The sequence below is a fragment of the Akebia trifoliata genome, chromosome 8 (genome assembly GCF_017979445.1).
Source record: "Akebia trifoliata isolate Shusen 1 chromosome 8, ASM1797944v1, whole genome shotgun sequence".
Classification (NCBI taxonomy): domain Eukaryota; kingdom Viridiplantae; phylum Streptophyta; class Magnoliopsida; order Ranunculales; family Lardizabalaceae; genus Akebia; species Akebia trifoliata.
Genome location: NC_141382.1, coordinates 10,347,763 through 10,361,633, shown reverse-complemented (window position 1 = coordinate 10,361,633; position 13,871 = coordinate 10,347,763). Strand labels below are relative to the sequence as shown.

Sequence of the window (13,871 nt, the reverse complement as noted above, 5' to 3'; positions counted from 1 at the left end):
GTGGAAAATAATCAAACACTAACAACGCACATTTAATGTCATCTTTGCACCATCATCTTCACTAAAGATTCCATTTCCTTCAAATAGGGGGCACACTATGTGAAAAAAGCCCATATATGATGGTCTTAACCCGTCAAATTTTGAGAAATTTGATGGACCCTCCCGTCAAATATGCCCATCAAATATTCTCTTGTAGAATTTTTTTTTTTACCGTCCTAAACTATCAAATTATTGGAGAATGGGCTTAAAAAAACACAAAAAAAAATCCATAGGGTATGACCGTCAAATTTGGAGATTTAACAAATAATAACACAGTCCTCTAATTCACCAATCACAATAAACAAAATAAAAAACAAAAGAGAAATCATAAAACAAACTCCAAATTAAATTAAACAACTCAAAATTCATATTATATATTGAAATTTCATTACTAAACAAACTCTAATAAAAGTAATTGGGTACTAACAAATGAAATTGAGTCACATAATTGCTTAAAAATAAAACACAATTAGAAGCAAATGGTCGTGATGCCTTTCATCTCTTTTGACTCTCTCCGCTTTATCGTGTCCTCTTAAACGCACTCCTCTATGTTCTAGATTTCTTTTACGTACTGGACGATTGTCTAGTCACTATTGAATTTACCACTATCAACTGTGCTCAAAATTGATGAAAATATTTCATAACAAATCAGAAAACCAGGTGAGTACATTTGTTGCTTGTTAGGGTATGCACGTACACAAATATACTTTGTCAAATTTCCAAGATATCAATTGAAGGAAAATACAAATTTTGACATTGATGGTAAAGGTGCAGAAGATGACTAAAACCAACTATAGATTGGTTACAAATCAAGTTGCTCCCATGAAGCCAAATAATAAAAATTGTGATGTTTGAAGACTCAATATGAATAAAACTTATAAAAAAGAAAATATGAAAAGTTTGTACCTTCAAATAATTATTGACCTCGGGATCACTGTTGACAACACCACCAACATCATTCACCAACTTGATTATCCTTTTAGCGTTTGTACATGTTGCAAATGCTTTTCCTTCAATCATGATGGTGCGTCGAATAGTTTTTGCACGTTCCTTTGAGCTCATTTCCTAAGAAAGATCAGTTGCAAGAATAGCATTGTGTTTATAGCCAACCAAAAACACGTTAAATGAAAAATTTATCTTCTAAAACCAAGAGTAGAAATATAATTTAACAAATGCAAATACAAAACCTTCATTAAATGGTCCAAGGAAAAACACTCCATGGATTAGATGACTTTGATCATGTAATCAGAGTGAACTTTTTATCAATAAAATATCTTAGATGAGACTCATTAAATGATAAACTCCCACCTTTTAAATGTGTTTTACATATTGTGAATTTTCATTTATAAATGATAACTTTCATCTAAACTCCAAAATATTTAGATAAAAACAAAGCAATTTTTTGCAATTAGATTGTTGGGAAGTCTTTCATACCTTTAACTTCTTATACATATAAATTGCACCCAGAATATTCAGCAACTGTCTCTTATATTTGTGGATGCAATATGTACTATGTCAAACGACGTTTGTTAGCCATTTTGCCAATGCCCACTCAGTTTGCAGCCACCAACTTCCTCTAACCTTGATTCCCCACATTTCTCCAAATAAATGGTACCTGTATCAGTAACAAAAGAAATTAACCGACCCCATGATGGTTGCAAGCTAGATTTTAAAAGTGAAAATATAAGTTACCCCATGATGGCCTATTATGCAAAGTACATATATAAGTGGAAAATACAAAAACGACATACATCAGATTTTCCTCTACCAGGTCAAAATTTGGCCAACTAGATCACCTTGGGATAACCATTGAATGGTGCATCTAAGCCGTGTCAATGGTTACAAACAATACCTTGCTTAAATAGGTTACAAACAATACCTTGCAAAATAAAAATATTTTTCTAGTCTGATCAAAGATTGAAAATGAGACTGTTTCGGCGCCCAGTTAAGATCATAAAAAAGTAATCGCTAAAAGAAATTAGTCAAGAAAAAACCGTCCGCTTTACACTAACAAGTTTCCTCTTGAAACATAAGTTTGTCTGCGGATCGTTTCATCATAGTCTAGTGTAAACCAGCAAGATATTACCTTCTTGGGAAAGAAAGGGAGTTGCATCGAACAGTTATAAATTCCTCAATGGCCAGAAAAACCACCCGAAGATCAATAAAGGTTCAAAGTCTCACTAATAGACCACAAAAAAGGTAATAATGCCTTTATAAATGAGTTAATAAACAAGAAAACAGTGTCAAATTCGTAACTCATGTTAAAGCAGAACAACATTGGTCACTTGAAGTTGTTGGGACTCAAGTTTGAAGAAAGCTATAGAGCGTGATACCTTGCATGAAAAGTGTCCATGCGGCTATCATAGCTAAGCTCGGCATCGTAACAAGTCAACATAAATCCAACATGTCCATGCTGAAGTAGAAGATAAGAACAAAGTTTTTAGTAACTTTCTAACAGAACAAGGCATCAACAATTGAGTGCCACACATCAAACATCGAAGCTTATATAATAAAAAAGAGTTCCAAGACATTTAGAGCTCAAAAAAGTGAAATGGTTAAATTTTCAGTTTTGTCATGCTCTCCTAATTAAATAACACCAACCTGGCAGTGCTACGGCTGATAGTTAGAGTTTTATCACCCATTTTCAGACCTTTAAGAGCAGCACAAGCAATGTTAGTAACTGCTGGATCCTGAAAAGTGTGTACATAGATGGATCAAAAATCAAAGAACCAATTTTTTTTAAAGGGTGCCAACTTAGCTAAGTTGGTAAGACGTGTGGAGTGTTCATCGCACGACCTAGGTTCAAACCTTGTTGAACCCACCTTCACCATTGACCACTAAAACCCCTTGCTTGCCTAGTGAAAAAAATAAATAAATAAAGAGGATGCTAAAGGGTAAAAACTAGATCAAAGGGAATGGAAAACTCATCAATCATTATTTTAATAAAGCAGGTCAAGTAGAAAGTATGTAGCCAAAAGAGAGAATAAAAGGAAATTAAACAAAAAGGAGTGATATATGTATTAATATATTATTTTATGTGATTATTGTTCTAAATAAAATTCTGGAAGCACCATAGCTGTATCAGTAATGTATTCTACTGATACCTATTATTTTAATCATATACAGGTATCTGGGTATCATAAAGTAGGAGAGACTAGGGATCTTGCCTGGCGAATGCCTTCATCAAAATTATTCAAATAATATTGTGAAACAGCACTCATTCCATCCTTAATCAGTCCTGACACAGTCTGTCTTCCAAATCTGCAATGTTGTGTAACCGAAATTAATTTGCAAAAAAGGATAAATTTGTATTAACTTTTATATTGCATTATGCAAGTACTTTGCAAAAGAACTCATCGTCAGTAGTTTTAAGCACAGATTTCTATTTTAAACATAAGAAAACCATTTCAAATCCGTTTTTCTGTTAAACAATCAACAATAAATTCTTATAAATTCTTAGGGCATCATGAAAATTTTGATTTTCTTATATGCCTTCACGAGTCACTTTGTCTTTGAAGATCCTAGATTGCCTTTCCACTGGCTTCAAATGGCAGGGAATGAACTTCTCTCTATAAAATGCTACCTCTAGAATACAACTCACTGCCTACCAAATGTATCAATTTAAATTGCCACTTTGAACAAATCATAAGTCGACTAATAAATTTTCAATTATAATTTATTTACAACAGGTATCTCCTTTAAGTGTATGCCTAACTTCTCTAAGAAGCTTATAATTGAATTCTAGAATCCGATGCATAGTTTGGTTCGAATTGTTGACCTGATTTTCTCTTAATTAGGAATCAAAATCATGGAGAATCAGAAATAGTTCTCAAGTTATTTCTCCTGATTCACATAGATTATCCACTTATGACAATCTTGAAATACATCTATTATTATTATTATTATTATTATTATTATTATTATTATTATTATAACAATAATGATATTAACAACTAATAATGAAAATATCAATATAATTAGGATTAATAACAATAGTAGTAGTAATAAGAACAAATGAAATAATAATAGTTTTTGAAATAAAAATAAAAAATCATCATAATTGTTTGGTCAATCTTAACATATTATTCACTTGAAATCTAATAGAAAATGACTTAAATGTCATCTTTTTCAATTCTTTTAAAAAAAATTCTCTCAAAAATTCATTATTTCCAATATCTAGGAGGTGTATTTTTACTCTCATTTTCAATCTCAAGAAGTGTAATTAGGTATTTTTTCCACTAGATCAATTTTTAGAGATTTTTCATGTCTTCCACTCCTAGAAATCCGTATTACAACTGATGTGATTCTTCGATCATCTTCTTCGATGATCTTCTAAATTTTTGATCGTCTTCTTCGGTGAACTTTCATTTTCTGGATCATTTTCTTCGCTAGCCTTAACCTAAAAAAACACATTATATGAGCCAATTAAATTTGAGGTGCAATTGTAGTTGGGTGATTTAGGGAAATTTTTTTTGCTCAAATTAAGACTTTTTCCTTGTAGCATTCACATTAATATAAAATAAATACAAAGCAAAAGAAACAACTCAAGAAGTTGGAAAATAGCACAAAATTTTTCTTGTATGTTTACCATTGATTCAATGAATGTTTCTAGGAATAATGATTTTGTGACGCCCCCTGACATAGCATGTGCTAGAACTGTAGATTCTTTTCCTCAGGATACAATACTGCACATACTTATGGGGATGTACAGTTGTGTTTCGTAAGGGAAAGCAATATATGGTTCTAGCCCATGCGACGTTAGGGGGCGTATGGGGGCATGTGTCAATGAGGGAGTCAGAAAATCACTTCTTTTTTTTTTCTAGAGGTTTTTGTACATGTTTTACATCTCAACAATAGAAAAGGACATATTTGAATATATATTAATTACCTTGGTAATATTTTCTTTGATGATCAAGATCTTGATTGAAATCTTAATCTTGATCATCGAGATATTAATCTTGATGAAAAAATTTTCATAATTCAATGAGGACAAGATCTTGATGATCTCGATACCCAAAGGTCCATTATAGTTGATATTATAAATGATCGTCAAGGTCACATATCAAGTGATATTTGGATGGAACATGTTAGAATTCTATATTTAAAATTAATAATGCAGATTGATTATAATCCTATAATTTTTTAATAGTTGATTTTATAATAATGTAGGTCGATTATGAGTATCTTTTACGAGTATGATATCATTCGCAATTTTTTAGAGATTGAGACATTAGTGATCCGTGAGAAGTCATTGTTGTTCTGCTGATTTTAAATACTATCAATGCATCTGATGGCTACATCATGATTCAGGTTTATGTTATGACTTAGATGAGAGATTTTGACCACAGACTTGCACATTCCACCTTCCATTTGGAGAGATGACTATCACTCTGAGGATACTACTCATTGTTTAGGACTGAGGATCAACGAGTACTTTGTTATTGTGCCACATACAACGAGAGAGGATTGTCACAATCTCATTTATGAGTGTCTTGAAATTATATCTCGTGTTGCTAGGAACTCTTACTTCAGTTTTATTACCTTTACATGACTACGTGATATATTGGGAGATTGTTAGATAGACAGATGTCCATGGATGAAGTAAAATTTAATTATTTATTATAATTAAAAAAATTATATATATATATATCAGGCACAATGTTATACTTGTGCCAATTTATTGGCACTATGTAGAGTCACGTTATTTTCAGATGGATTGGGTAAGATTGTTGACAGCAGTTGACTATTTTTTTAGAATTTATTTTATACATATTATTATGCTTGGGGTACTGCTATTCTAGAATATTTGTATTATTCTCTTGGTAAATTTGTAAGGAAAGAGTGAAAATGACCATCGAAACTTCTTAAATATACAACGTTATTACAAGTATGGGAATACGAATGATTGCCAATAAGGAGACCCATAATTATGAGTTAGGATCATATATTCCTAAGATCATATTGGTGGATGACGCATAATAAAATCTATATTGGATATTCATATCATAATGTATTATCTTACTGGATCGAGCTAGATTTTCTTATTCCTTTATCATAAATATAAGGACTTTTTATTTATCTATGTTTAACAAAAAAGTTCAAACCAAGCGTCTAGAGTCCATGGTTTTAAAACTCATTTTGACGTCTCGTCCATGAACGAGACCGAGTCATCTTAGACGAGTTTTTCGATACTTTTGAGTCGTCTAGTTCAACAATGAGACAAATGAATCATGATTTTAAATCTCATCCGATACATTTCACTTGTCTATCCGCACCACACGTCAAACTGATGTTCGGCTGTGAGCAAATTTGCTCAAAACACTGAGCAAAAAATCATTCAAAGATGACATTAAATCGGTGTTGGTAGTGTTTGGGTTATTAAAGAATCTCATTAATGAAATGTCTTTCAAAGTCTTTTTAAAAGGGAAAATTTCAAGATTTTGTAAATGAAATTATGGCTCAAAAAATTGGCGGATCACCATCACTTGGTGGTTGAATACATGGTTTCAACTCTTGTCTGAGACTGAAAGTCATCTCGATATGATGCCACAATATTGTCAACAGAGATATCAAAGATCTATAAAAATTGTCGTCAGAGAAGAATTTGAAAAAAAAAACATATAAATTAATTAGAAATGAAATTGAAACATGGAATCATCAAATATTGAGGATTAGAGAAAAGAGAAGAAGAATTGCCTCGGTTCGAGCATCAGCTAAGACTTGTCTTACGTATCCTAATTTAAATTTAGAGGTTTAAGAATGGCTGAAATGCCATTAGCACTTACTCTTCTCCTTCTTTTTCTTATTATTATTATTAGCTATGATATGAACATGAAACGAATTAATGCTACTGCTCATCACAATAACTGATAAGAAAAAGAACAAGACAACCATTAGCATCCAAATCCTAGCACTAGTTTCTTTTAGTAAGGGAAGACGAAGGGAGAAAAACCTCTCTCCTTTTGTTTTATAAGTAAGCCTACTTGTCCTATTGTCCTGCATCAAATGGAGATTTTGCAAATATAGAAACTTCGAACCAATCAACAAAACCTACCTTTACGAGATCTCTTACATAACCAAGACACTGATGGAACTGATCAAAACACTATCTACTAAAACATGTTCAGAGGGTTTCACTCAGTATTCAAGAACACACACTTAATGTCATTATTTACGTCGAAAGGACGACTGAAAATCCATAATGTATTTACGAATCCTCTGGAAAAATACTAGAACTTCTAGACTCCCTGATACTAGCAAAGAATTTCATGTTTCAATATCGAAGAAAACAATGCTCAACCAAAAGTAGGATTGAAATTCCATGATGGATTTACAATTCCTTTAGCTAGAACTTCTACACTTACTAATACTGGTAAAAGCCATAAATATTTTAAGAAAAACGAGCTCAACTGCTGATCATGGTCGCTAATATTGGATCTAAGTTGGAATTTAATTATATACAACAATTTTATGCAATAAAAATATATAAAAAATCAAAAATAGTAAATTAAGTTGAGATGCTCACCAAGAAGAGTGCCTGGGAGACAGTTGCCTGAACCGACTGTTACAAAAGAACACCTTTGATCACCGATGAGAGAGGAACCAAGTTCTTCTCCTCTTGTGTGCAAATGATAATGATCCAATGGAGGTAATATCTGATAAATTCCAACGTACAACCAATAAACTACTATCAGTGAACCAACATTTATAGCATTGAAATGTTGCTCATAGTCTCTGAAAGAAACTAATGGGATACATATGGCGTTATGATGCCTGAATGCCTCCACAAAAAATCTTGATGATGCAATGAAGTATGAAATTGGATGTCAAACAAACCACCAAGGGCCACAGGGAAAGACAGGCATAATGGCCCAAAGGATTCAGTCCTTTAGTGGATGATAAACTCTCAGAATTAACATAAGGTAAAAGACATTATTAAAACACTTCACATGGGTAAAACTCCCCAGAACCTTCTCATTCTTAGTTCTGCCAATAAAAGGAAATTAAGAAAAAATATAAACAATAGGGATATTTCCCTTTGAAATCCAACTAATGAAAATACTATTAACCACAAGAAATGAATGGGAATACCAGTGGAAATTTAATCACAAAAATTTTTTACAAAAATATTATAAAAGAAACTTGATAGACAACAATATGACCAAGTCATACTCAACCACCTATCCTTCTAAGTGGAGTGTTGTTCTACATATTCCAAGCTGAAATGCACTACCGATTCAACGGTACTTCATCACCCGAAGATATAATTTGAATAATGAGATCATCTCAGCCAACAATATGACCAAGAAAACTCGAACCTAATTGTTTTTATCTCACTCAAATACACAGTATCTTACCATTTGGGCCTCACCCAAATCGTCAAAACGGCAAGTTAAGGTACATGATTGCAAGTAATTGATCAGCTATACATCACTAATAACTTACCCTATAAGACCAACTTAGAATTTCTTATAACTTGATTACATACATAGTCTTAATTCATTTACCATACATATACATCCCACCAATACAATTTTCATAAAGCATAACCATCATAACAAAAAAGAGAAGAAATAAACAGCAAGAAAACAAATAAATCCATATCTAAATATATAATCATAAACAATCTGACGTAGTGACTGTGCTGACGAGGAGGTGTGCACAGAAACATCGATGCTTTTCCTAATGATATGAGAGAAAAATCTTTGGTTCTATGCACACCTCCACGTTAGCATAAAGTCTAACTCAGTGTCTCGCACAGTCACCCAGAGAATAAACAAATGAAACAGTACTAGTAACGAATTAGATTTAATTCTTACTACCTGAAGGTACATGGGTAACTCGAGGCTTTATCGCACTGAAAGCATCAAGGCGAAATCCAGTTGATATGCACCAATGTATAAAAAAAGAAAAAAGAAAGAAAGAAACGCACCAATGTTGATATGCTGTTGTCTGATGATGACTTTTTCTCCCTCTTTTCGTCGTTTTTACAACTTTTGATAGTGCGGGGCAGAAATGTCCTGGATAAAACAAAACACTCTCAATCAGAATTGTTCATACAAACAATTAGAGAACTTGCATTAGGCGAGAGATTGGGTATTAAAAAAAAACCATCTCTGACTATGAACTCCACTCCTTCAGATTTTGAAACCAACATTCCATTTTCAAGACAAGGAAATAAATGCAAAGGCCTAATGTTAAATAAACCCCACTATTTCCACCAGCAGCGCTGATGCCAAAACCTACGTGATGATGGTTTGACAAATTGTTGTACGAGAAGTTCATCAATTCATTGCCCAATTTTTTAGGAGGAAATAATCACCAATACAAATAATTAATAGAGAAGAAAATATACTATGAATCAAAACATTTATAGTTAGGAATAATAGTCGACGAGTAATGGATCATGATTAAGAATTTAAATACAATTGCCAATAGCTATAAAAACACTACAATTACATCTTCTTCCTTCCTTTTCACATGTGAAAATTTGAACAATTTATAACACAACCAAGACAAGGATTTCACACTAAATTAAGGTATTACATAGCCTACTATATGTGTTTGAGAGTTGCCTTCCAACAGGAAATGAACATTTTGGTTGTGACGCGAGAAACAAGGTTGTGTTGTGTTGGGGTAAAATGAGGCCGGTAACGTCTCTCATATCACACAATGTCAACATTAACAAAGACAGTTTTGAAAGAGTTGATTTTAAAACTTGCACCAGGGTGAAGGATTTGTCTTGGGAGGTGAGAAAGTCTGCTTCATTTTCAACTGATAAAGAAGAATCTCTGTACAAGGAATTCTATAGCTGTGAAGATTGGAAAGAAGAGTGAAAGCAAATGAGAATGATGAAGAAGAGGAACTCAAGGTTTGGAGATGGGTTTCTTTGATGACAACTATAGCATGTGGCACCTCTCCCATTTATTTTTGGGTGACTTACAAACAGTCAAACCAAATTAAAATTGTTATTTCCTCCAAATTACACCCATTTGAAAGTAATCTTTTACTACAACTTTTTGGGGTAATAATCTTATTGAACAAAATTTGTTCAAAATACACTAAATCAAGTTGAATTTCATAATATAGTCCATACATATATCTTTGAACCTACAACAGAATACAAACTATGTATCCAATAGAGAGAATGGTCAATTTTAAAAGACCTTACCATCAACCTCTTTCAGATATGCTCTTATCTTATTCAGAATGACAGACTTGAAGCAATATCTCAATATAAATTTCAAACATAGGCTTCATAAGGCTTGGGATGAACATAAGAAAATTATATAATCAAGAGAAACCGATGGATGTTAGTTATTTTAAGTTGCAATACTTGATTCAAATCTTTGAATTAAGCGATGGAGTAATCCGTTGCTCTGTTCAAAGAAAGCAAGAAAGTGATCTGATCCTAACTCGGAGTAGATAGAAGAGCCAAGTGGCCCCAGTGTAAGTTTTCGCATCATCATCAACATTTTTTGTTTTTCGATGGAAGAACAAATGGAGAGGATTGAAAATTAGAATCCAGTTTTGGGTTCCCAAAGAAGAGCCCAAAGAAACTCTATTCTCCCTCCAAATTTAAAGCAATTGTCCAATAAAAAACTAATACTATAAATTCCTTGAAAATGACAAATCAATAGATTAAGAAGCTAAAAACTACAAAAAGAGAAAAACAAAAATCATGATATGTCATAATATTCTGAACATATTTGAAAATAACCTCTGAGAAAACTAAGATTATTATAATAAAGTAAGTAGTTGTCACTTTACCGAAGTAAAGACAACTGCTGCTTGTACCATTGGCTTGGCTAAGGTTTTGGCTTCTAAAAATTTGGGAATGATACTGTGGTTTTGTGTCCTATAGATCTCAACTGTGATCCCATCACATCGCATCTGATGTGAGTGAATGGAGAGAGACTCGTTGTTCCTTCATTTGGTAGGAGGTCCCTCATCATGGTTTAAAAACACCGATGAATCAGAACAAGTGGCCCACAGAACGAGTGGTCTAGATTACTCAATCACTGGTAGATAAGCTTAGCTAATATTATGTCCAGCTATCAATCCAGCCATCACACACAAAATAAAAATACGAAGTATATGCTGCATTTAGCCAATGGGTACATAATTAACTAGGTTTTTTAAGTTCTGAAGCAAACCTTGAGATTGTAGCTCGTGATTCATGACAATTACACTTTACAAAAATATACTATGCATTCCTAAGGATTTTTATGAGAATGTATCGCCCGTGGACTACATGTAGGTAATTTAAGAGGACTTTTTGCACAAACAAAACAGTGGCACTTGTGGAAAATAGGTTTGAGTGGCATAGCGTTAGAAATGTTGACCACATTATCAAAAAGAGTCAAGCTTAATACTTGACCGTGGGGAATAGACAAAAAAAATATATTTAACACTTTTACGGATAACTCATGGAAATAGGAACTAAATTAATGTTTCATGGTGCTTGCCATCTGAATTAAACAAGAAAGATGAATGTAATAAGCTAAGGATGGAACTAAACAAAGATCTAGACCATAGAGGGAGCCAAATTTTGTTACCAAAATATCAGATTAATGCACTTCATGCAAGATAGCCAACTGGGGATCATTAAATGCATTGTTACAGAGGTCATAAATTACCAAGAAATTTGAAATGTGATAAAAATATGTTGTAACAAATGGACAACTAGGTTATGGCAAATGCAAACAAGCTAAGTATACTTCATGTGCAATCAATCCAAGCAATAGAAGATAAAATATATAGTGCAAATGATGAACTTCACATATCGCTAGAAAACTTACAACATCCCAGTCAAATAGCCAAAGCTGTGCATTTGTGCTGAAGGACCGTAGTTATGAGTACCCCCCAAAAAAAAAAATTAGGCTTAAACAAGTACCCAAAAAAAAATCCGATTTTTATGTTATGAGTAAGAAAATTATAAACCAATGAAATCTAATACAACTATCCAAATTAGGGCATAAATTGTGACAACACATAAAACGACGAAATATGAGAACTTCACTTAAAACCTAATTTTCTTCAATTGTGATGTTCAAGAGAGCGTTCCAAGCCAAATAATTGAATTGATACTACCATATTAGACATCCAAACAGACACTAAACAAATAACATTTGACAAAAACAAAATTTGGATCAATAAATAAAAATTAAAGATGGGAATGAGATACAGGAACATTTGCCTCAGGATACACAAGGAAAAGATTATGATTCTATGCATCCTGTGGTAAATGATCCAAGTTTTCTACTTCCTACTTTAGATGAGGTCCTCAACAGATGATGTAACATACACTTTGATTAAAAAAAGCTTTTAGATCTTCACTCCTAGTACATTAAACCATATACTATACCAATAAAATCACATAATTTGTTCAATAAATTGAAATATTTACATAATAATAATATATTTATTTCAAAAAATCCAAAATTGGATGGTTGGGTCTCAAAAAATCCAAAATATTTACATACTATATCAAAGAAAGCATCAAATGACATAAAAGTAGAAAAACATCAGTGAAACAATATAATTTGGTTGGGTCTCTAAGGACTAAGAAGTTTGTTTCCCCTAAACAATATAGTGCAGATGATGAAAATGCTTTATAATTATTATTTTGGAAAAATTCCAAAAGGTTGAAATTTTTAAAACCAGAATTAAACTTCAAATCAACGTTATATAGCTTATAACCTATATTGATTTGGAGATATGAAGACAGTTCCTCCAAATCAATATAGATTATCAATGTAATCGTATTTCCAGTTAACCATATTTACTTGAAAAAATTCATGAAATTATATACATAGCAAGGCGAAAAATCTGAGATTTCACAAACAAGAGAAACATCATCGACGTAAAATGAAATCAAATCACATCAAACCAACAAATATAAAAGAAAAAAATAATTATTATAAAACCTTAGTAAAGATTCCAACACCACACTCCATGGAAACTTTAGCCAAGAACAGATCATCAGCCAACAATCGCTCCTTAAATCCCCCAAACTGAAGCTACCATCGAAACACTGCAGACATCTCCTATTCGAAGTAACGATACACAATTGATCCAGGAATCCTACCAGATTCAATCGTTGAAGCAAGATCTGACTGTAAACTATCCAAAGATCTCCCTATTTCAAGAAAAGAGGGATTAGAGAGAGTACCTAGTCCGAGAGATCGATTGAGTGAGCGACTGAGCAAGAGAGAGATGAGATCGAGTGAGAGCAACTGAGATCAAGCGAAACACTGAGCGAGAGAGACGACCGAGCAAGCGACTGAGCGAGAGAGAGATGAGATCAAGGGAGCGCGACTGAGATCGAGAGAGAGAGGGACGATAGAGCGAGTGACTGAGCGAGAGAGAGATGAGATCAAGGGAGAGCGACTGAGATCTAGAGAGAGAGACGATCGAGAGAGTGACTGAGATCGAGTGAGAGAGACGAGAGAGCGACTGACATCGAGAGAGAGAGCGGAGTGAGAGAGACGACTGAGAGTTCTATCGGACTTTCGTTCCATCTAAGGAGATGTATATCGGGTCGGATAAAACGGTTTTTAAAATAAAACGGTTTAATACCGTTTTTTAATAAAAACGGCTTAATGCCGTTTTAATCTTATGTTCCAATTTTGCAATTTTTTTGTAGTGAATGAATGTGACTCATTTCACATGTCGTCTCATTTGACAACCTGGGACAACTCATATTATTTTGAAAATCTTGGCCAACACTATGTGAAAATTGGAAAATTAAACTACTAAATTTAAAAATCAAATTTTGACAATTAAAGATTGTTGAAATTTTTTATGTTCCTCGAACTTGATAACTCTCT

At 33.0% G+C, this 13,871-nt stretch overlaps 1 protein-coding gene across 27 annotated transcripts; it reads right to left on the bottom strand.

Moving 5' to 3' along the window:
* Positions 1-383: 383 nt before the first annotated feature.
* On the bottom strand, positions 384-13,699 carry LOC147396039 (uncharacterized). Of its 27 annotated transcripts, none has more exons than XM_086452235.1 (10): positions 13,011-13,699; positions 11,841-11,878; positions 8,972-9,059; positions 8,862-8,896; positions 7,565-7,694; positions 3,207-3,300; positions 2,641-2,729; positions 2,373-2,452; positions 1,474-1,654; positions 384-1,104 (listed from the first exon to the last, which is right to left on the bottom strand). In XM_086452235.1, exons 2-5 carry the CDS (start codon positions 11,870-11,872, stop codon positions 7,604-7,606), a joined length of 246 nt encoding a protein of 81 aa, XP_086308361.1. In that variant the 5' UTR covers positions 11,873-11,878; positions 13,011-13,699; the 3' UTR covers positions 384-1,104; positions 1,474-1,654; positions 2,373-2,452; positions 2,641-2,729; positions 3,207-3,300; positions 7,565-7,603. The 27 variants fall into 27 exon arrangements, 8 of the variants coding, with proteins under 8 accessions (XP_086308361.1, XP_086308360.1, XP_086308362.1 ...); XM_086452234.1 differs by having other exon boundaries at positions 11,841-11,877; positions 12,969-13,692; XR_015181080.1 differs by having other exon boundaries at positions 664-1,104; positions 10,810-11,877; positions 12,969-13,626.
* Positions 13,700-13,871: the final 172 nt, after the last annotated feature.

Coding starts and splice junctions, on each gene's coding strand:
- LOC147396039 (XM_086452232.1), bottom strand. CDS start 11,872: ATGCACAGCTTTGGCTATTTGACTGGGATGTT. Junction 9,060..11,840: donor GGCTATTTGACTGGGATGTT/GTAAGTTTTCTA, acceptor TGTTTTATCCAG/GACATTTCTGCCCCGCACTA. Junction 7,695..8,971: donor ACAACAGCATATCAACATTG/GTGCGTTTCTTT, acceptor GGAATTTATCAG/ATATTACCTCCATTGGATCA.